At 37.3% G+C, this 24,718-nt stretch overlaps 1 protein-coding gene across 3 annotated transcripts in view; it reads right to left on the bottom strand.

Moving 5' to 3' along the window:
- CDK19 (cyclin dependent kinase 19) overlaps positions 1-24,718 on the bottom strand; it is a 150,927-nt gene that overhangs the window by 89,382 nt on the left and 36,827 nt on the right. For all 3 annotated transcript variants that reach the window (XM_053664768.1, XM_037158974.2, XM_053664769.1), the window contains one exon: positions 2,313-2,388. In XM_053664768.1, coding sequence (XP_053520743.1) covers positions 2,313-2,388 — 76 coding nt within the window. The remainder of the gene's footprint in view (positions 1-2,312; positions 2,389-24,718) is intronic.

Genomic DNA, 24,718 nt, shown 5'->3' with positions numbered 1-24,718 from the left:
AATTAAATACATAGATACTTAAAAATGATCTGCTTGGACAACAGTGAAAACAATCGCAACTAAAAATTTTATTTTCTTTGATTAGAGTTTAGATAGGGAAAAATTATTATCATTATGAGAATAAAAACAACCATGTACTGTGCTAATTTTCAGGTTCTGAGGTAAGCCTTTGTATACCATTATCAGATTTATTTTTAGTCCTTTATCCTGCATTATGTCACTAGCATAATTTTGCTTCAATATTATTCAAGGGAAAAATAAACACTAAAAATAAGGAATTAATAGCCAATTAAATCTAATCTTATTAGAGCAGGAATATGAAAGTGATCATTTTTATATTTTTAAGACAATTGAAATAATTCCACTGACTATCTTTGCAGGGAGAGATACTACTAAGCAGAAAGCCAATTCATTAATTTACCCACCAATTCTTCACAGAGAGAAAGGGGTTACACTATAGCAACCACAGGTGCCTAAAGGCACTACTTCCAATTCACGAGTCTATTTCCCTGGAGTTGGGGAAGAGTATGGAGAAACTGTAAAGTTGTCAGTTACATCTATGACTTGTGTTACCATACCCATCCATCTTCCCTCACCATAAGATATACACATATAAACACATAAAAAACTGGTTCATAAAAGCAGTATTATCTCTTCCTAAACTTTCCTTTTGACTATCATCACCTTTATACAAAACCCAGAAACCCATATGGCGCACCTCTTTTCTACCACTGTCAATACGTATTTAAATCTGCTTCTGAAAATACAGATTCATCACTTAGTTTTCCCAGGATACACAAAGTAGCTTTTGTATTGAAATATAATACAAAAGGTGCATGCATGTGTCTACACATGTGCATATACACACCAATAATAACTTTTAAGAGACTCATGACCTAACGTATACAAAAGGCAGACAGATACACCACAGGACTCAATAATCTATCTGCTGAATGACTCCTTTTACCTGGCCCCCTGTACTGTTTGAACTCTTAAAAACAAAAAGTGTGACAGAATGGTTCCTCCCTGTGCACAGACCCTCTATCCAATTCCCAGATTCCTCCAAAAACCCTAAATCCCATCCTCAATTGGGGATAATCCTAAATCCCATCCCCAATTTATACATTTCATTTTTCATTATAACAGTCAAAGAATATACTTATTTTTCCAAGAAAGCTAAATATATTACATACATGAGAAAAATACAATAATAACTATCACTAGCAATGCAAGAAAAAAAAAAACGTATTTGTAAAGAGGGGGAAAAAATCACCCCGGCTGGCATGGCTTATTGGATTGAGTGTCAACCTGATTCCACACTCAATCCAAGGGTCACTGGTTTGATTCCCAGCCAGGGCACATGCCTGGGTTGCTGGCCAGGTCCCCAGTAGGGCATGTGCAAAAGGCAACCACACACTGATGTTTCTTTCCCTCTCTTTCACCCTCCCTTTCCTTTTCTCTAAAAAATAAATAAATAAAATATTTTTTTAAAAATCTATGCTGAGTCTTCAATCACAAAAGTAACTTCTGTTTGTTTCTAAAAACGCAGGATCACACCAAAGAACACATTTTGCTCAAAGGCAATTTCATACATAATTTATTTAGTCCTAGTCTCCTAAAATCAAGCCAAATTTTTTAAGAACATAATTTTTACAGAAGATGGATTAAAATTCTATTGAGAGAAACAAAATGTTTTTTTTACCATTAGTGCTTTTCACAAAAATCTTAATACTATACTTTTATTTTTTCTACTTTATAGAAAGGATAAAATACCTGAAAATTAGACACCTATTTCCATAAATCCATACTTTTATAAAGTTAGACACATATTTAAGGAAAAACTTACATTCGGTGCAACATAAAAATGACCTTGTTTTGTACCCTAATACTATGATGGTCTTATTTTTCTAGCAACTAGTAAAATCCAGCACTAAAACATGTATTTCAGAAAAAATATTTCATATGCATAATATCCAATAGATTCATCCCTTTTCTTATAAAGATATATATCAGTTCTAAACTTACAGAAAAAAGACATTAATTAAATTATCAATTACATTGGATTGGAATTTAAATTAAGTCATCACTTAGCTCAATATTCTTAAGATTATAAATCCTAAATATCATCAAAAGAATGTTCCAAGATGATTTTTAAGTAATCAACAAGTTTATGCAGCTTTTCTCATCTAATATAAAATACCATTAACAACTCTGAAATAACCATGCAGTGTATACCCGAATGAAACTATTTTATATTAGTATCAATCATCCAATATCAGTAACAAAATAAATAATATATTTTATCCACTTACTGCAATCTCTCTACAAGCCGACATGGATATCCCTGTGCCTTCAATTTGCTTCAAGGCATATTCCTTTTCATCTTTTCTGCATACAAACAAAAAAAATTATTTTTTCTACACATTTTCAGATTCAAAATTATGATTACAAAAAGAATGAAAATGCACTAGTCTCTTAGTGATATGTAAACATTCTTGTGTACATGCACTGCTTATAATTTCTGATATTTCAACTACAGAAATATGAAATGCCAGAAGAAATTCATGTCATAATGAAGATACCAACAGAGCCAACACATAAAATTCAATATTGAAACAAAACAAGGCACTAATTTCAAAAAGTAAACAAGCACAAACATAAACTCAAGCATACTGCAAGAAAATTCTACTCTTAACTATCTGGAGTCTATGAAAGCATTCTGTTGTAAATATTAACTACAAAAATAAATGCCAGGTATATTCATTTAAAGTAATTTCATAGTATTACAACTATTTAGTAGGAGGGAGATGCTACAGAATAATGTTGGCCTGGTTTACTCTAGGTCTCACCTAGGATAGGGGACATTAAAAAGCCCCACAAACTCAACCAAAAGCCTTGAAAAAACTTAGAAACTTCAGCCACCAACATCTCATTCTCAAGAACTCAAAAAAACCCTCAGTAGTTACAGTGAATTTTCCAAATAATGGAGGTAGGATTAGGGTTCCTGGGAAACCAAAGAAGTTACCAGGGTATTTAGCCAAATAAAGACAGGTCAATAATGGTCATATGGTCCGTAACGATAGCAACAATATCAGATGAGAGGCTAGGGCCACACAGCATCCTCCGGGCGCTGACCCCAGGAGCAGCCAGCCACATGAAGGCCCCAGCTGAATGTCAGAAATGTGGTTCATATCGAGGGGTGTTCAGCTGAGTATAACCCACACCCTCCAAATTTTGGTTTTTGCTTATATTAGAGCCTCAGCAACATACCACCATGTCATGATGGTTCTGTCAGATGATAATACTTAGTGGTGTCACATCTTTCCTTCCTACCTCCCTGTTTCTCATTTTCCCCATTTTGTGTCTATGAGCAGATAAATCACTTTAAGAGGTTGTTTATGATACATTTTGCAACATCATTTTAAACGCTTTCTGAAAATTGTCATAAATATGATTTGAGCAAATAATTCCATTATGGCTACTTTTCCCCACAATCAGTTTGAAAATTATATCCATTTTTCTTCCAGTACATGGCATTCAAGATAATTAAGCAGCATTTTGATAAACAAAAAATATACCAGATATAGCAACAGAATGGACTGTTATCAGTTAATAAAATGATGAATATGAAGTTTATTAGAAACAGAGTATTTTTTACCAAATACTACTGAGAAAATAAACGACTTATACCATAAAAAAATATATATATATATATAGATGTATGCTGAGGTAATATAACAAATGAAAAACAGTTGTTAGGATGCAGGAAGTTGTGTTAACTAGCTTTAGTACTAATATTACGTTATCTATTAAATTAGAATTAAAGAAAAAAGAAAAAACCCAAAGTAATTTGACACTCTGAAAATTGTCACCTACTACAAAAACCTTTACTATTTTCAAAATGATATGTCAGGCATGCTTTCATGAGCAAAATCAAAAACATGGAAAGATTAAGGATCTTTTTTTTTTCTTTTTTTCTATCCTGTCTCCTCCAAACTTAAAACTAGACTTTTTCAGGCTACTCAGAAGCTACTGAGAAGTATAAGCAGCAGGCGACTGAATGTAATCAAAGCCAACTGTCCCCCCCCACCCCCGCCTTAGATATGTGTGTGTGAGCACTTGTGCCTGAGAACTTCACATGTGCTTAGAATGTACATTTCATAATTTAATAATTAAATTAACTATGAGGCATCTATTACAGAATTTTAAAATTTAATAACTTATTAAAATAAAATTAGATAAGCTTTCTGACAAAATTTTAATATGAAACCATAATTTTTTTAAACAGAAATATTTCAGTCCCCAGTTCCCCTAAATGAAGTGCTCCAGAAGCTCATGTAATTGCATAGTTTTATTTTTAATACTGTAAAGAATATTACACAATCTGGATAGGTTATCATTGCTATGGAAACTGTAAGATTTTTTTGCAATAAATCAAAAAGTACAAAATCAACACATCACATTAATGACTTTTGAATTTCATATTTAGGATGTCAAAGGAATCTGAAAGCTTTAGCAGAACAGAATGAAGCATAGGCTTTTTACTCTAAATTAGATGGATAGGATCTAGAAACAAAGCCAGTAATTATTTCACTTAATAAGTTTAAATATAACTTCCATCTGTTAATAAAATACTCCAAGATCTGCAAACTTAACAATTACTTGCAACTATTACATTGAGAATCCAAGTTCATATTGCTTTCCATTTCTCTTGTAAATTAACTGTCAGGTGTAAGTGATGATATAGCACTTTTGCAGTTCACTATATAAAGAAGCGGCAGAATCCAAGTAGGCATATGAAACTCACTTTCACCGCGGTGCTATGTCAATGCCAGTCTGTGGTCAGGTACCACAAAGCCCACAGATATTTCAGTAACTAGCACATGGTGCAGGGAAGCTTTATTGCTCTCGACCCATGTGAGGGACCCACTCCAAAAGGTCCTCCAAATGGCAGTGACAATTTTATGTCTCAGGCACATACAATATTAAATACATAGGTACAATTTGTTCTTTTACCTGACAAGTCTGAAAAGCAGGTGAACCTTGCCTACACTGCTATGATAGTCTGGCTTTTAGAGGAAGCTTAGTTCTTTCTTAAAACTGTTTAATTTCTAAATAAAAGTAGTTTATTGTTTACTATAATAAAGACAGACAAAGCAATTTCAAAGCCTTTGGTGAAACTGCTCTCTAAATTTTAGCGCATATTAAATACTATGGTTAGAGTACTACATATTAAAAATAATAAAAGGAGTTTACTAAGTAAATTTAGGAGAATTAAAAATACACAAATCTGTACTATAACTAGGGACATATTTAATGTAGAATTTTTTTAATTTAATGACATTTCTCCTATATGTTAGTAGTGTGTATCGAAACCACGCAGGCTTCATTCTCAAAAATCACAAAGAAAACAAACATTATGTAACAACAAAATAGAAAAAAAATTTGGCAGAGACGGTGATCCTATTACTTTTTCCATCTGAGACACTGTGTTCTGAAAATTCTTGATGCAAGCAATTCTATAGACAATAGAAAAATAAAAAGCAGAGTTGTGCAAATTGCAGAAATCGTTGTCTTAAAATAAAACTTCTACCAGACTCAGTGGTAGCTTTTAAATATAATTCTAAGAAGACTTGCTCAAGCTAAAGAAACAAATTCAGTAGGAACATGTCTTTAATGAAATATTAGGAACTGGTTTAATGAAAAAGGTATCCTATATTTTCAATAATGTACAAGCTTGGTGCCCAGCTTCCAGTAACTTTTAGCAAGCTGAAGTGCCATGCAGCAGTCTATATGCACAAGTACAGTTAAGGTCTAGTCAAAACTCCATTTCTCATTATCATAACTAAACAAATACAGTGCTTTTTTGGCTCCCATCAATGATACTATCAAGTGTCCAGATCAGCACTGGACCATCTTTGGCCCCAAGGACCTATGACAGACGAAACTTGAAAAACATCTGTTAAGGAAACATGAGGGAATTCAAGCCCAAGTAAGACTGAGGGGAAATTTTTAGTTTTCAAACAGGGTTAAAATTTAAATTTGTTTCTAAAAAAAAGAACAAGAAGAATCTTACTAATTTATTTTATATCAACCAACCAACAATTAGTGAATACATATTATATGCCCCAACACTTTGTCAAACCCTGAGAATAAACAAAATTAGATGACCCTAGATATCACAGAGTTCAAAATCTAGGTGGAAAAAGATTCTGGTTGGGTGGGAAATATAAATAAGTAAATGGTATAAATCCCTCTGCGCCCAAAGGCATGCATAACAGGCACAGAAAAAATGAAACTAATTTTTCAGAGCCTTAAGATAGGCAACTACGTGAGCAATGCCTTTAAAAGAAGAGTATCCCAGGCAGAGGAAGGATGAGGGGGATACAAAATCCCAGGCAGAGGTACAGCATGAGAAAAATTAAAGGCATATTCAGAAAACAGGAGCGAGAGCTCAGATTGGGAAAGGACTGTGTGAGCTCTGCAAAAAAAAAGTGTATACTTTTATGTAAACTTTATGTGGAACAAAAGATTTTTAGAACAGAAAAGGTACATTAACAGATCTTTGCTCAGAAACACACCTGTGGTAGCAGAGCAAACCTTTGTTAGGTTGCATCAAATGTCCAGATAAGAAAAGATCAGAATAGTGGCAGAGGAGAACAAATATGGATTCAAAAGTTATTTGAGTCAGAACTGACAGATTTGCCAACCATTAACAAGAGAATTGATGACGTGAATAAATGAAAACCAGAAAATATAAGATTTTATTCTAAAGGCAATGAAAGTTATGTAGAAAGATTAATCTTATTAGGAAGAACTGAGATTAGAAGTATGAAAAACAATTAGGAGGTTACTGTAAGTGTGACAAGTTAAGAACCTAAATTAGTGAAATAGAAAGTTCCAAAAAAGGTTTAAGGCAACCCTGTTACAACCTCCTCATTTTTAAAGATGAGATAGCTAGGCCAACAGCTAGAAACGCAGCTGAGATGAATCTTCTAATTCCAACTTGAACATTCTCCATAAGAAAGTGGTAACAGTAAGACTGGAAAAAAGAAGGAACACTTGTGACCATCATTTTAAAGGAGGAACTGGCAGAACCAAATGAACAGATAATGAAGATTAAGAAGGCTAAATCAGAATATGTTTGAGGATCTTAGCTTGGTTGATGGGAAGAATGATATCATCGAGAATAATAGTCCGTCAGAGCTTACAAAATTCTTCAACTCATAAATGATTCTTTTAAATAGAAAGAAACTCCAACCAAAAAAAAGAAAATATCCGAAAAGTTCAAAAAAGAGATGTCCTAAAAAGGAGATGTTTATTGAGGCCTCTCATAGTAGTAGGTTAGACTGAAAGGCCTTCGGGCGCCACAAGACACTAGACCAGAGGAAGCAGCACACAGATGACGTTTTTGGTACCCAGGAAAAACCTGAGGCAAGGAGGAAAAGAGACAGGGAGAGGGAAGAAAAGACAAAAGAACAATTTCTGAGCACTTCTTTCGCACGTCCCTTAAGAAGAAAACAATTCTATGAATTCATCTTTCAGGTTTTCTTTCCAAAACCTTAAGAATAAAATTCAAATACTAAAATCATCAGAATAACAGTATCCAAGATGGTACAGTATTACTAGTTTTTATAACTATGTGTTTCCAATAAGGCATTCCTCGAACAATATGACACCTGCGTCTTCTCAACAATTTTTTCTTCAAGAAGAATGCTGGCACAAATTAATGTTATATCACTTTCCTTTAAGATGTAATAATTTGGGTTAGCTGATTAAGATATTTTCATATCACACAGAAAAATGGAATAAAATTTTGGAAAAACAAAATAAAGATCATTTTGTTTTACATCTGTATCATTAATCAGTATCATGAACTCAATGTTCAGCAGCCTAGTAGTAATGATACCTTCCTTTTTTGGGAACTTTCCTTCACTATGTAATACCATAATATTCTACAATTTTTTTATCAAGAGATTTTTGAAAAATGAACAAATAAAAAAAAAATGACAGCACTATTTTATATATTATACAGCTTCAACAGTTATTAACACACGGCCAGTCTTATTTCCACTGCCTCCCCTTTTATAAAAAAGGTTTTATTTATTTAATTTTTAAAGAGAGAGAGAGAGAGGAAGGGGGAAAGAAAGGGAGAGAAACATCGACCTGTGGTTGCCTCTCACACGGCCCCACTGGGGACCTGGCCCACAACCCAGGCATGTGCCTTGACAGGGAATCAAACCAGCAACCCTTTGATTCACAGGCCAGCACTCAATCCACTGAGCCACAACAGCCAGGGCCCTTTCTTTATTCTGAAATAAAACCCAGACATGATATCATTTCATTCATACACAGTTCAATGCCATAACACTTTTAATTATCAGGAATTTTTTGGTTAAAGAATAATAGTCCTTTGAAATCATTCTGAAATATTTAAAGTCTTATAACACAAGGTACCGTTGTTATTTTGTATTCCCTTATCAATAAATGATGTCAAATAATACCAGAACCTTCTTTATGTTTTCATCTGTCAAGTATTTCATCTATTCATTCTCTAAACATCACCAAAATATAGTAAGTTTCCCTTATTTGAGTTCATAATTCTCTTGCAACACAGGATTCTAAAAACTTTACCTTTTTGACTTCAATCTCTAGTAAGACTTCCTTTATTCAGTCACTTTACTTAAAAACAAATTTATCAATTAATATATCTCTCACTCTATAAAAAGTCTTCATTTTATACTATTTCTGTCATTCAGAATTTCAATTCAGGTAAACATTTACTATTTTAAAGGATCTAAAATAGCAAAATTTCATAAACTTGTATTATGTCAAATTCTTATTGCTCAGAAGTGATTATAATTTTAACAAATATATCGACAGGAATGCTTTAAGACTTTAGGCATAAAACAACTATAGGACATTTATATAGTGGAATACTACTCGGCCATAAACAAGAAGAAAATTTTACCCCTTGTGACAGTATGAATAGATGGATGGGTGGATAGGGGTGGGGTGAGGTGGGGGGAGAGGAGGGAGTGGGAGGGAGGGGGGAGAGAGAATCTGAATGAAAGAAATGCTTTCCACTTAATGAACATTCCAATAAATTTATCACAGTCAGTGATAAGCCCTAGTTCCAAATAATATTTTTTCAAGAGTCTTTCTGTATGTTCCAGTTACCTACATGTTCTTTTTGATTTTTGACAAAATTTAAGGAAGGCAGAAATCTACATATAAAGTCAAGGGAAGGAACTATTTTCATACTTATATAGCTGTATTTTTATACCATGATTGATAACATTCTTTCCATCATTACATGTTGTTTTCATCACTTTATGTTGTCACCATCATTTAAAAAAAGCATTTCCAAAGTGCAGAGTTTAGCACATGGGTTCAAGTTGCAATTTGAACTTATAATGTGAGTAGTTGCAAAAAATTCAATATAGGTAATAGCCAATTAACTCAACACTGGAAGTACTGATATACTAGTTGACAATGATTTTTACTTAACATGTAGAAAATTTCTTAAGGCAAATTTTAAAGGCAAAATAAGTACAATAGTTTTTACTGTACAAAATAGGTTGTGTTAAAATACATCATTTTATTATTTTTTTTAAATCTCACCCAAGGATACATTTATTGATTGTTTGAGAGACAGACAGAGAGAGAGAGAGAGGGAGACAGAGACATCAGCGTGACCGGGAATCAAACCCACGTCACAACATTTTGGTGTACGGGAGGACACTCTATCCAACTGAGCCACCCAGTCAGGTCCTATCATTTTATTGTCAAAATTCACATGCATTTCTAATCTATAGTTTTAGTCTTCATGAACATTTAAATTACAATGTATAAATGAAAGTCTAATTTCATAACAAACTGGTGAAAGGAGAAAGAAGCAACCACAGCTAAGAAATACAATCAAACGTCACAATGAGAATATTTTAGTCTTAAAAACAATACTATGCATGAAAAGTTTGACTAGATTGTGGTTCAAATAAAAATAACTATAAAAGTTTATTTGCAGGACACAAGAAATTTTGAATATTGACTAGCTATTATATGGCATTATTTTACCATGGTTAGTTTTATTTTTTTAATTTATATTGTCTTAAATATAAGATAATGGTATTATGGTTATAAAAGAGAATACCCTTATTCTTAGGAGGTGCCAGTTCAAGTACTTTGGGGTGCTGTGTCGTAACACTGGCAACTTAATTTCAAATGGTTCAAAGACAATAAAAAACATGTTTTTTATAAGAGTAAAAGGTAAAGCAATATGGAAAAATGATAATAGTTGAATCTAGGTGGGGCATGTGTGAGTACTCATTATTCTAGAGTTTGAACTTTCCCACTTCTACAAAACTTTTCTCAATTAAAAAAAAAACTGAGAAGGAAAGTAACTATAAACAGCAGTTACAGAGTTAAAAAAACAAGAAACTTGTATGCAGAAGTCAAAAAGTATTAAAAGCCAAGTTGGGCAAAAGAAATGTGGAAGCAATACAAACAGGAAAGAATGAAGAGGAACTTAGTATATTTGACAGCTGTTGATGTTCTGCAAGAACATCATTACTAGATCAATCACCTTGTTCAAAATTCTTTCAGGGACTGTACCTACTTCTATTTTGTTATTACAATTACTTATAATTGACTTGTGTTTTCCCCCCGCCCCCAAATGAGGAAGGAGACTATCTTACTCATTTCTGTATATTCTTGAGGAGCTAATAAAGTACCTCGCAAACAGTAAAAACTAAACATTTCTTGCACTGAAATAAACTTGTTTTTGAGTCTTGATCAACTTAAAAATATTTCAGCTTAACAGAAAATCTGGAAAAACCTTCTTTTAAAATATATATTTTTTAAAGATAAAAATAAAATATTCTAGAGGGACTGAGCAAAAAACAAAAAGAAAAAACTCATGGACGTGGACAACAGTGTGGTGACTGTAGGGAAAGGGGGTGGGTGGAAGGTAGAGAAGGTAGGTGAAGGAGAGATAAATGGTAACAAAAAATACACAAGAAAAAATTTTTGTTAAATAAAAAATAATAAAAATATAAAATGCCCTGGAAAAATAACATTAAAATAGCAATACAATATAATAGTTATATTGGAAAAGATATGATTATATCTAAAAATTCACTGGCCCTGGCAGGTGTGGGGCTGTTGGTTGGAACATCATCCTGTAAACTGAAAGGTCACAGGTTCAGTTCCTGGTCAGGGCACATACCTGGGTTGTGGGTTCATCCCCAGCTGAGGCACATACGAGAGGCAACCGGCATGCCCCCACGCGGCCCCAGCCAGAACACAGGTGGGGGCCCACCACCGGTCCCTGCACAGCTGACCACAGTGTCTTTCTTTTTCTCACACCAATGTTTCTCTCCCTCTCTCTCCCCCTTCTTCTAAAACCAATAAGCATGTCCCCAGGTGAGGATTTAAAGGGAAAAAAATTTCACTGGAAAGCAACAATCTCCTCTGAGGGGGGAAGGAGGAAAAAATAAATATTTTGTCATTCTCAAATCTAGCAAGGTCAGATAAACAGAACTAGATCAACAACCTACTACTTTAAGTACATTATCAGATTCTGGTATCGATAAAATCATCTCATATCATAAGTATCGAAGAAAAACAAGTACTCAAAAGAGACATTAATAGCCAAGATGCCGGCTCTTCCAGGCAATATGGTGGCATAGGTAAATACAGTTTGCCTCCTCACACAACCACATACAAACTACAACTAAAATACACAACCACCATAACTCAGAACCACCAGAAACTGAGTTGAATGAAGTCTTACCACTACGGAATTAAAGAAACAACACTAATCCAGACTGGTAGGAGGGGCAGAGATGCAGAGACAGGCTGGTCCCACACCTGTGTGTGGTGGATAAAAATTTGGGAGGGATATCTCAGATAAGTCCCCAAAGTTCGTTACCTACAGGGGCATCCCCTACGAAGGTCAGCTGATTTCTCAAAAGAAACTTTGCAGGCTAGAAGGGCCTGGCAAAAAATATTCAAAGTCATGAAAAGCAGGGACCTACAGCCAAAGCTGCTCTACACAGCAAAGCTATCATTTAGAATCAAAGGGCAGATAAAGTGCTTTCCAGACAAGAAAAAGCTAAAGGAGTTCATCATCACCAAGCCATTATTATATGAAATGTTAAAGGAACTTATTTAAGAAAATGAAGAAGATCAAAACTATAAGCAATAAAATGGCAACAAATACGTATCTATCAACAACTGGATCTAACAAACAAACTAAGCAAACAAGAACAGAGACAGAATCATGGACATGGAGAGATATTTTGATGGTTTTGATGGCTGTCAGGTGAGGGGGCAGGTCAGCAAGTGAGTGAAGAGGTGAAAAGATTAAGAAGTACAAATAGGTAGTTACAGAATAGCCCTGGCTGGTGTGGCTCAGTGGACTAAGCGCCAGCCTGCAAACCAAAGGGTCGCCAATTCAATTCCTAGTCAGGGCACATGCCTGGGTTGTGGGCCAGGTTCCCCAGCATGGCATGCATGAGAGACAACCACACATTGATGTTTCTCTCCCTCTTCTCCCTTCCTTCCCCTCTGTCTAAAAACAAATAAATACTTTTTTTTAAAAAAAAGAATAATCATGGGGATGTAAAGTACAGTACCAGAAATGAAGTAGCCGGAGAACCTATAAGCATGATCCATGGACATGAGTAATGGTGTACAGATGGCCTGAAGGAGCGGGGCTGGCTGGGTGGAGGGTGACAAAGGAGGAAAACTTGAGACAACTCTATTAGCATAATTAATAAAACATACTTTAAAAAAGGGGGGGGGGGTTAGGGTTTTGGGGGGGGGGAGGGGGATATAAAAAAGGGGGGGGGGGGGTAAATACTCAGAATGTTGACATCAACACTTAAAATTTAAATGTTCTTCAGCATATCACTTAAGATTCTGCCAAACCTAGACCACTGAGGAATCTTTCGATAAAATTCAAGTTGTGTACTTCTTTCCTAGCTAATTTTAACTACTGTAAAAGTAGGGACTGTGATATTGTGGTATTGTAAGAAATATATATTGTAGTCTTCCTCCAGGGCTCCTGGCTCACAGCATAGGAGCATCTTTTATCATAATATTTGGTTTTTGCTCCAGGATTAGCTCCAGAGGAATAAGCGAAAGAAACTCTTTTATTCATAGCAAGCCCCTTCAACTACATCTGAGTTTTTGAAAAGTCTCTAGACAACCATTGGATGGGGAAGCTCATTGCCAAGGAAACATACCAGATAATTAGAACTTTCAGCCCCACCCCCACACACCCCACTCCCACTCCTAGGTTGGGGGCTGGAGTTTCTAAGTTGGTGAACACATCCACCTGCTGGGAGGATGGCATACCCTACAACTCCACAGAGATAGAAATTCCTGTGCTCAGACCCTTCCAAATATGGACCTATGTATTCTTCATCTGCTGTTCATTTGTATCCTTCACACAGACTTTGTACTAAACCAGTAATCTAGTGAGTAAACTGTTCTAACAAACAACTAAATCTGAGGAGGGGGCCATAGGAACCTCCGATTTGAAGCCAAGTTGGACAGAAGTTGGGAGGAACTAACCTGGGGGCCCCATACTTGCGACTGGCGCCTGAAGTGGAGTTAGGTGGCGATCTTGTGGAACTGAGCTCTTCACCTATGGAGTTTATACCAACTCCAGGCAGCTAGTGTCAAAACTGACTTAAACTGTAGGCTACCCAGCTGGTGTCAGGAACTGGTCCATATGGGAAAAAAGTCCACATATCTGGTATCACAAGTGTTCTGGGAAGTTTGGTATAAGTGAGTTATGAATAGAAAAACAGGGTTTTCCTTTCAGAAAATCTATTTCCTAATACTATAGTAAGTAACCTTACCAGAACCCACACCATTTAAACCATTATAATCTAAATTTCTGAAATAAATTTGAAAGAAAAAAAGTAAATTCCTTTAAAAGACTACTTTAAACTTTACTCAACATGGCCATAAATCATAAAGTGAAAAATCAGCTAATACCTATTAAAAATTAATTTTCTTTTAAAAGTTTCCACATAGATTGACCTGTATTAATTAGTCTGTATAAAAAACATTCAGGTAAACCTGGTATTGTTAAATGTCAACCTAAAATCAAATTCTAGTCACTAGAAAACTGGAAAACAAAAGGAAAATAAAGCTTCTGACCATCCAAGAACAAAATACCAGTAATAATGAGCCAATAAGTTTATAACTTACAAGGAAAAATAGTATTTTTCTTTTATCACTGAATTATCTTTAAACATAAAAATTAATATCTAGTATCACAAACATATGATTAGAGTTAAAATAATACCTACATTTATGTGGTACTTAGTATGAAGCAAGCACCTTTCTAAGAGCCTTAACTAATTAACTCTTTTAGTCCTCATAACATGCTGTGAAGCAGGTACTTTCAGATGAGGCCACTGAAAACAGAGAGGTTAAGTAACTCACTCTAGATCACCCAGCTAGTTAAGTGGAAGATCCAGAATTCATCTGAATCTAAGAACTCTGGCTCCAGAGATCATGTGCTTTTAATAACCACAGGTTCATTTCTTCATATTCCACTTCTAAAAAAAGGAACAGCATGCATCAAGGCTCAGATGCAAAACAGCACAATGCATACAAAGTTCAGTGAGGCTGGTTTAGAATAGAGGAAAGCAAGCTAAAGCTGAAGAAGGAGGCAGGACCAAATCAAGAAAAGTAAGCCACAGTTAAGGAAACTGGACCTTATTGCAAGGAAAAGAGGATTTTAAACAGTCTGTGCTTTTGTGAACAGTTTGGAGGTGAGGAGAGCACAGAAGACTAGTCAAGAGGCCTCTGAAGTAATTTAAAAGATAACTACCATCACTGGAGGAACAAATATGAAGGACACAGGGACGAGAACTAAGGGGGGTGGAGATGGGAGGGAGGTGGGGAGCACGGGGCGGGGGAGGCTGGGATGGGAAAGAAATAGACAAAAAACTGTACTTGAAAAACAACTAAATAAAATTATTTTAAAAAAAAAGATAACTACCATCTAAATTATGATGGCGGCAGAGGGAATAAAAAATGGATGGATCTGAAACATAAATAGTTAACAGTATCAAGTAACAAATAACAGAAAGAAAAGCAAGAAAGATTCTGGGTAACAATGATGTTGTCCACTGAGTCAAAAAAAGAAAAAGACTGGGGAAGTTTTAGAAAAGTTGAAGCTGAGAGTAGTATGGTGTTGTCTAAATAGAGGTATCCAAAGGGCATTTTTGAGGCCCTGGCTGAGTAGCTCACTTGGTTAGTGTCATCCCAATATACCAAGGTTGCAGGTTTGATCCTCAAGGCACATACAGGAGCCAACCAAGGACTGCATAAATTAAGTAGAACAACAAATCAATGTTACTCTCTCTCTCTCCCCGTCTTCCTCTCTCTCTCTAAATATCATTTTTTAAAAAAGCATTTTGATGAACCTATAGCTTACAAGGGTAATGTGGACTAAAGAGAGAGATGTGAAAGTACTTAGAAATTAAAATCATGGGAACAGCAGAAAGATTACAACACAAAAATATTATTTAAGAAAAAGGATACCACAGTATTAATAATGTATACTACATTATTTGGTGCTGATATTGCTAAGTAGCTTGTAACTATTTCCCTCTGGTGTTGCCAACTAAATACCACGTTCTCTGAAAGCAGTTATACCTCCTACAGGCCTTTGCAAGTCCATATCTTTTAAAATATTAATGACTGTTTGTGGGGTACTTAACCAACTGAGATATGGAGGAAAAATATATATATATTTTTTTTTTGACGAAAAATCCTTTTATTAGGTTTCCTTTGACCTTCCACTTTCCCCTGGACTTTCACTCCCTCTGCACTGGGTGCAGTGACCGTGCTAATGCAGTGACGACTGAGGACGTGGGGGCTATGTCACAGTTCAGTGAGCACTCTCATACCTGACACCTAATAGCAAACCCAGGAGAAATTAAGTTCAACAGGAAAATGGCAGAGTTCTTGATTAAAACTAGACAAAGTTTGTTCTACTGCCATTACAACAGTATAAATTTTTATTATGGTTGTACGTTATACTGTCAAATCACAAAATACTTGCCGTTTTGGCCCTCAGTCTTTTTCACATTGACTGATCTCCCTGATCTCTCAAAATGCTCCCCCCTTTCCTAACCTTCTTTCCTTCCTTCCTATGCATCAGACAAAGTTAAGCTTTCCAAAAATTTTGTGAGCACTCTAACCTGAGGCCAAACCGCTCTTTTCTGCATTTGCCAAGCATATCTTGGTACTATACACATGATGTTCACCCTGTACCACTGTGTATGGTAGCTTTTCCAGTGTCTGATTTCAAGAGCATAGGGTTTGGAATCATACACTTTTATACCAAGTCACACAGCTAATAAGTTATTTATACCCACATGTTCCCAGTTTTTGCATCTGGAAATCAAGAATAATAATACCAGCACAGCACAAATCATTTCGATGATAAATGAGATCACATATGCAAAGTACCTAGCACGGCGTTCAATCCCCAATATCAGTTCCTGCACCAAAACTGTGACCTTTTCTTAAGGTAATATGAAAGAAGTCTGTGAATAGAGGACTGATTTTACTGGTTATCTCCCTTTTCTAATAAAATGGAGGTTGACAGTGAAAGTCTACAATTAAGTTTTTCATTCAACAAAGTTACTCCTACTGTGGTGCATCTTGGACAATACAAGGGTTGCAATACTATACTGAGGTACACACATAGTCTTTGCCCTGCAGGAGTTCACCAGAGAGTAGAGGAACGAAGTCACATACACAGTTGCTAAATATAAGGCATTATACAAAAAAGTGCCTGAATCCCATCATTTAAAATATTTTTATTACCATCAGTTTAATCCTATCTTTCTGGCACAAATTTAGGTGAAGGGAAGGGGCTGGGGGGAGGTGAAGGAGTCCTCCTCTGACTTGATATGAGCACTACTCTACACCTTTTATACTACTGATCGGGATACGCTATTGAGATTACCATCCTGCACCAACAGAAACTAGATGGTTTCCCCGCCAAGATCAGGAACAAGGCAAGAATGTCTGTTGTCACCACTCCTATTCAATATCATACTGGAAGCCCTAGCTAATACAATAAAATAAGAAAAGAAAAAGTATATGAGTTGAAAAGGGAAAAAACTGTTTTTGTCCACAAATGATATAATCATCTTTGGAGAAAATCCCAAATAATTAACAACAAACTCCTGGAACAAAAAATGATTAAGGTTGCAGAATGCAAGGTTAATATACAAAAGTCAATTGCTTTCTTATATACCAGTAATGAAAAGTTAGAATTGCAAGTTAAAAACAATAACACTAATATTAGCACAAAAGAAATTTAGAAATAAATCTAATAAAACATGTACAAAATCTATATAAGGAAAACTACAGAACTGAAGAAAGAAACTTAAAAAGATCTATATAAACAGAGAGATATTCCATGTCAGTAGCTAAGACAACCCAATATTGTCAAGATGCCGGTACTTCCCAATTTTGACCTATAGATTTAGCACAATCCCAATAAAAATCCCCTAGACTTAGTTTGTGGACATTGACAAACTGACTCTCGAGTTGATATGCAAAAGCAAAAGACCCAGAATAGCCAACACAATGTTGAAAGAGGAAAAAAAGGGCCAAAGACTGACATTACCCTACTTCAAGGCTTATTATAAAGCTACAGTAATCGAGACAGGGTGGTATTAGCAAAAGAACAGCCAAATAGATCAATGGAACATAAATATAATTAACTGCTCTTTGCCAAAGAAGCTAAAAACAGCATTAAAGAAAAATATACTTTTTGAACAAATGGTGCTGGAACAAATATATCCCCACGTGCAAAAAAATTTAATTTAGACTCAGACTTCACACTTTTCACAAAAATTAAATCAAAATGGAACACAGATGTAAATGTAAAACGTAAATCTATAAAACTCCTAGAGAAACACAGGAGAAAATCTAGGTGACACTGGGTTAGAGATAACTTTTAGTTACACTATTAAAACACAATCCAGCCCTCACCAGGTGGCTCAGTTGCTTGGAGCATCATCCCATACACCAAAAGGTTACAGGTTCAATCCCCAGTCAGGGCACATACCTAGGTTGTGGGTTCAATACCTGGTCGGGGAGTCTACAGGAAACAACTGATCCATGTTTCTCTTACACTAATGTTTCTCTCTTTCTCTCTCTCCATTTCTTTCTCTCTTTCTAAAGTTAATAAATATATACCCTTGGATGAGGATTTTTTTTAAATCCATTTTTAAAAATGGTAAGTTGGATTTGACTAAAATTAAAAACTTAAGTAGGTAGATACTACACCCACCACATCCTGGGACCAAACCAAATCATAATTAAATTATAAAATAATCAAACTGAATAGCTAACAGAAGACCAGCTTAACAGAAGTCTTATAACCGAAGATTTACAAAAGAAGCCACATCAAAACTTGTAGGAAGGGTGGAAATGAGAAAGAGGCTGTCCCTGAACCCAGGTACAGTGAATAAGAATCCAGAGGAATATCTGAACTGCAAAGGAGCAAGGACTCGCAACCCCAAGCCAGCCTCCCCAGCACAGGGTACCAGAGAGGGAAGAGGAGCCCACATACTACCTAGTTATGAAAATCAGCAGGGATTCTGTCAGTCATGAAAAGATGGGAATCTGCTAGAAACCCAGGTGCCCTCTTAAAGGGTCGACACATAAAATCTCATTCCCGGTCCCTCACTCTAGGCTCTTGCATAAAGAAAGCAGCTCAGGGTAAACTGGAGCCTTTCAGGAGAGACTGGGTTGTGTGGCTTTGGGGAGATGGCAGAACAAACAGCTACCAAGGTCCCTATGCTAAGTGGCTTTCCCAACCCGCCCACAGATGCCATCTTCCCTGGGTCAAGCACTACCTTTCCTAGGCGTCAGCCTGGGAGAATACAGCAGCCCCGACCCTCCCAAATACTTGTGGCCCTGCTCTCCATGTGGAGTAGTCGGCTGGATGTGGCTGCCTGGGCATGCGGTGCAACCTTTCTTGGAAGGCTATGAGGAGGTATGAGGAGACTCGAGAGGGTCAGAGACACAGAGAGGGACTAAGTTGTGGGCTTCTAGGGCTACAGACATTTTTCCCTTGCACACGCAACCAGCTCTAGCATTCCTGTGCAGAGTCCCCAGTCCTCTCAGCCAAATGTTGGTCTATTATAGCCTGATGAACTCTGCTGGCCTCACTCTGACAGACCCTGAGACCCCGCACCACCACAAAGGTCAGTACGCAGGACCCAGGCAGGTAGTGGCTAGCATTGTGTACTATGAAACTTTGCAGAGTGACCTCACCCTAGCACTGGCATCTAGTTTAAATCTGTATCAAACTGGTAAACATCACTCGCCCCTATCTGATCACTCACTGAAAAATTACCTCATGCAACTCAGATACTTCCAGAGATTCTTTCACTGACTGAGCATAATAGGCAGCCAGCATGTAGAGGCAGACTTCCGGGTGCCCGGGGCCTTTTGCTGATCTGAATCAGGCTCAGTGTGGTGGAAGCCAGCCTTGGTGGGCACCTTAGCCCTTCATGTGTACCCAGGCCTAACAGAGGCAGCCACAAACTGTGAATTGCTTTGTAGCTCCAAAAAGGCAACCCAGAACCAGTCATCTGATGTTAACATGCACCAAAGAACCTCCCAAGAGGCCTCAGGACCAAAACACCCAATGGCAGGTTTAAGACCACATCAGAGCACAACCCAATTGGCGCCACAAGTAGCACTCCCAACAAGAAATCTTAGCAGGGACTTGACCTGCTGGGAGAAATTCCATTTCATTCAGCCCCAACCACTCAAGACACTGTGGTTGGGCTGCATCCTCACAGTCAGCCAGCCTGAGGTCAACCCCACCTGAGAAGATGCCAACAGCAATCAAGAGTCAACTACAACAGAAAGGCTCACACCACGTAAGGGACATTCCTAGAGCACCTAGCACAAGCGGCCAGGAAGACTGCACCACTGAGCTCCACAACATATGCTATACCAAGACGGAGAAACACAGCAGATCTACCTAATACACAGAAGGAAATATGGAGAGGCAGCTAGAACTGAGAGATAAAGAAACATGCCCAAAGTGAAAAAACAGAAAAAAATCCCCAGAAAAAGAACTAAAAGAAATGGAGGCAACCAGTCTGCCAGATACAGAGTTCAAAACAACGGCTATAAGGATGTTCAAGGAACCTAGGGAAAGAATAGACGAACTTAGTGAGAATCTCAACAACGAGATAGTAAGCAGAAAAGAGGACATAGAAACCATGAAAAAAACTAGTCAGAAATGAAGAACACAACATCTAAAATAAAGAACACACTAGAAGGAATCGACAGTAGGTTAGCTGAAGCAGACTATCAAAACAGCAATTTGGAAGACAGTAGCAGAGACACCCAATCAGAGCAGAAAAAAGAAAAATGAATTTTTTAAAAAGGAGCATTGTTTAAGGGAACTTTGGGAGAACATGAAGTATAACATCTGCATCATAAGGATAGTCGAAAGAAAAGACAGCGCAAGGAATCGAGAAACTACTTGAAGAAATGATGATCAAAAACTTCTCTGACCTGGTGAAAGACACACAAGTCCATGAAGCAGTGCAGAGTCCCCAACAAGATGAACCCAAAGAGGCCCACTCCTAGAAACATCACAATTAAATGGCAAAAGTTAAAGACAGAGAGAGAATCTTAAAAGCAGCACACAGCCCTGGCTCGTGTAGCTCAGTGGATTGAGTGCGGGCTGCGAACCAAAGAGTCGCTAGTTTGATTCCCAGTCAGGGCACGTGCCTGGGTTGCAGGCCAGGTCCCCAGTGGGGGCCACATGAGAGGCAACCACACGCTGTTGTTTCTCTAACTCTCTCCCTCCCTCCCCCTGTCTAAAAATAAATAAAATCTTAAAAAAAAAAAAAAGCAGTGAGCAGAACTTAGTTGGTTATCTACAAAGGAGCTCTCTTAAGACTATCAGCAGATTTCTCAACAGAAACATTTCGGGCCAGTAGGGACTGGCACAAAATATTCAAAGAGCTAAAAAGTAAGGACCTACAATCAAGACTAGACTACCCAGCAAGGCAATCATTTAAAATTGAAGAAGAGCCTTCGGGGTCGTGTCCGCATCATCAGGTCGATTCCTACTTTAGCTTCCCCTCTAAAGATAAATAAATAAAATCTTGACTTCCGCCAAGATGGAGACGTAGGTGGAGGATCCACCTTGCCTCTGTGCACAACCAAATCTAAGAACAACTATTTTTAACAACAATCACAACCAAGCCACACGGAAAATCGACAATATGGAGTCCAGAGGACAACTAAATGCTCAGCTAAACCGGTAAGAGAAGCAAAACCAGCAGCACAGCAGGTTAGCAAGAAAAAATCCCCGGGTGGTGCGCGGTGCACGAGCAGCCGAAGGCGCTGATGCGAGCTAGCTACGGGAGCGCACAGGGAAAAGGCGCGGCGGGCTGTCTCGGTCGCGCGCATCTGCGTGCGGAGAAACCAGTGAGAAGGGAAGCCTGCGCAGGGCAGCAGGCTCGTACAATTCCGATTGGATAAACAAACCCGGGGCGAGTGGTGTGACTGGACGGGTTGGGCTAGTGGAGAGGACCGCCACTGCTCCCTCTCTGGCCACGCCCCCACACACAGCGTCACAAACGGGCGACCTGGGTCACCCCATCCTGGTAAACAACTAAGGCTTCGCTCCGCTTACTTAACAGCACGAATAGACCAAAAATGGCTCTAGGACAACTCAGAGCCCCAGAACCGATAGATCTATGCGATGAAGAAATAGCCAGTCTTTCAGATGCACAGTTCAAAACACTGGTTACCAGGATCCTTACAGAACTGGTTGATTTTAGTCACAAATTAGAGAAACATATGGAAGCTAAACTAATTGAAATGAATGGTAATACAAAGGAAATCAATAGTAATGGAAAGAAAATTGGGACTCAAATCAAGGGAGTGGACCACAAGGAAGAAAAAAATGATCAAACAGAAAAGAATGAAGAAATAAGAATTCAGAAAAATGAGGAGAAGCTTAGGAACCTCCAGGACATCTTTAAACGTTCCAACATCCGAATTATAGGGGTACCAGAAGGGGGAAAGGAACAGCCACCAGTGGAAAACTTATTTGAACAAATAATAAAGGAAAATTTCCCCAATCTGGCAAAGGAAATAGACTTCCAGGAAATCCAGGAAGCTCAGAGAGTCCCAAAGAAGTTGGACCCAAGAAGGAACACACCAAGGCACATCATCATTACATTAGCCAAGATTAACATGAAGGAGAGAATCCTAGAAGCAGCAAGAGCTAAGGGGACAGTCACCTACAAAGGAGTTCCCATCAGACTGTCAGCTGATTTCTCAAAAGAGACCTTACAGGCAAGAAGGGGCTGGAAAGAGGTATTCCAAGTCATGAAAACCAAAGGCCTACAACCAAGATTGCTCTACCCAGCAAAGTTTTCATTTAGAATAGAAGGACAGATAAAGTGCTTCTCAGATAAGACCAAATTCAAGGAGTTCATCATCACCAAGCCCTTATTATATGAAATGTTAAAGGGACTTACCTAAGAAAAAGAAGATAAAAAAGATGAACAGTAAAAGGACAGCAAACTCACAGTTAGTAACAACCACACCTAAAACAAAAGCAAACTAAGAGGACAGCTAGATCAGGAGCAGAACCATAGAAATGAAGATCTCATGGAGGGTTAGCAACAGGGGAGTGGGAGGAGGAGAAGGGGGGAGAAGGTACAGAAAATAAGTAGCATAGACAGTAGATAGAAAATAGGGGGGAGGGTAAGAATAGTAGGGGAAATACAGAATCTAAAGAATTTGAGACACGTGTTCATGAACCAAAGGAGGAAATGGTGGGGGAGGGGTATGCAGGGTGGAGGGGAATGGAGGGGGGGAATAGAGCAAATGTAATGGCATAATCAATAAAAATAATAATAATATAAAAAAAATAAATAAAAAAAATAAAATTGAAGAAGAACTTCCCAGACAAGAAAAAGTTAAAGGAGTTCATTCATTACCACCAAACCAGTATTACAAGAAATTAACAAAGAGACTTCTTTATGTTAAAGAAGAAAAATAAAGGAAATGTTAAAGAAAAATAGAAAGAACATAATTATAAAGAGTAAAATAGCAGTAATATATAACTATCAATATTCACTTTAAAAATGAATGGATTAAATGCCCCAATCAAAAGACATAGGGTAGCTGAATGGAAAAGAAACAAGGCCCATATACACACTGTCTATAAGAGACCCACCTAGGAATGAAAGAGACTGAAAGGAAAGGGATGGACAGACAAAATAGACTTTAAAACAAGGTATATAATGACACAAAGAAGAACATTACATAATGATAACAGGATCGATCCAACAAGAGGATATAACCTTTGTAAATATAAAGCACCCAAAATAAGAGCACTGAAATACATATATAAAGCCAATCTTGGTGGACATAAAGGGAGACAGTGACAGTAATATGGTCACAGTAGGGGATTTTAACATCCACTAATATCAACACATCGATCTTCCGGACAGAAAAGTGAAAAGGAAACAGCAGCCTTAAATGACACATAGGACCAGATGGATTTAATTGAAATTTTCAGGGCATTTCACCCCAAACAAAATTTAAACAAATTCATAGACAGAGAGAACAGACTGATGGTTGCCAGAAAGAAGGGGGGTAAGAAAATGGGTGAAGAAGGTGGAGGGACTGAGAAGTACAGATTGGTCTTACAAAACAGTCACAGCGATGTAAGATACAGCAGAGGGCACACAGTCCAAGGTGCTGCAGCGACTGTGTGGGGCGCCAGGCAGGTGCTGGAAGTGTCAGAGGGCCAACACCTCGTAGACTCTGTCTGGCTACTGTGCCTTGTGCCTGAAACTAATGCAAAACAATACTGAATGTAAACTGCAACTGAAAAATAAAATAAAATAAAAACATGGTCTACAAAGATACTTTTTTTAATTAATTTTTTAATTTAGAGGAAGGGAGGGAGTGGGGGGAGAGAGACAGAAGCATTGTTTGTTGTTTCACTTACTTATGCATTCAGAGCTAATGCTTGTATGTGGCCTGACCAGGGATCAAACCTGCAATCTTGGTGTACTGGGATGATCGACCAACTGAGATACCCGGCCAAGGCAAAAGCCAGTTTTTTAAGAGACTTAAAAAGACAAGCCACAAATTGGGAAAAAATATTTGCAAAACATATAACTGTTTAAGGACCAGTATCCAAAATACTTGACTTAATATTTTAAAAACTCAACAATAAGACAAAAGGACCTATTTAAAAATGGGTACAAGATCTCACTAAAGAAGATAAGCAGATGACAAGCATATGAAAAGATACTCAACATCCTATGTCATTAGAGGGCTGCAAATTAAAACAACAATGAGATACCACTACACACCTACTGCAACAGCTAAAATCCAGGACAATGCTAAATGCTGACAAGGATGTGGAGCAAAAAGAAAACTCATTCATTACTGGTAGGAAAGCAAAAAAATAAGTCACTTTGGAAGACAGTTTGGCAGTTTCTTATAAAACTAAACATACTCTTATTATACAATTCAACAACTGTACTCCTTGGTATTTTCCCAAATGAATTGAAAACTTATATCCACACAAAAACCTGCACACAAATGTTTATAGCACCTTTATTCATAATTGCCAAAACTTAGAACAGCCAAGATATTC

The sequence above is a fragment of the Artibeus jamaicensis genome, unplaced genomic scaffold (genome assembly GCF_021234435.1).
Source record: "Artibeus jamaicensis isolate MK-2021 breed Jamaican fruit bat unplaced genomic scaffold, CSHL_Jam_final contig_387, whole genome shotgun sequence".
In the NCBI taxonomy this organism is placed as follows: domain Eukaryota; kingdom Metazoa; phylum Chordata; class Mammalia; order Chiroptera; family Phyllostomidae; genus Artibeus; species Artibeus jamaicensis.
This window is presented reverse-complemented; position numbering and strand designations above follow the sequence as displayed.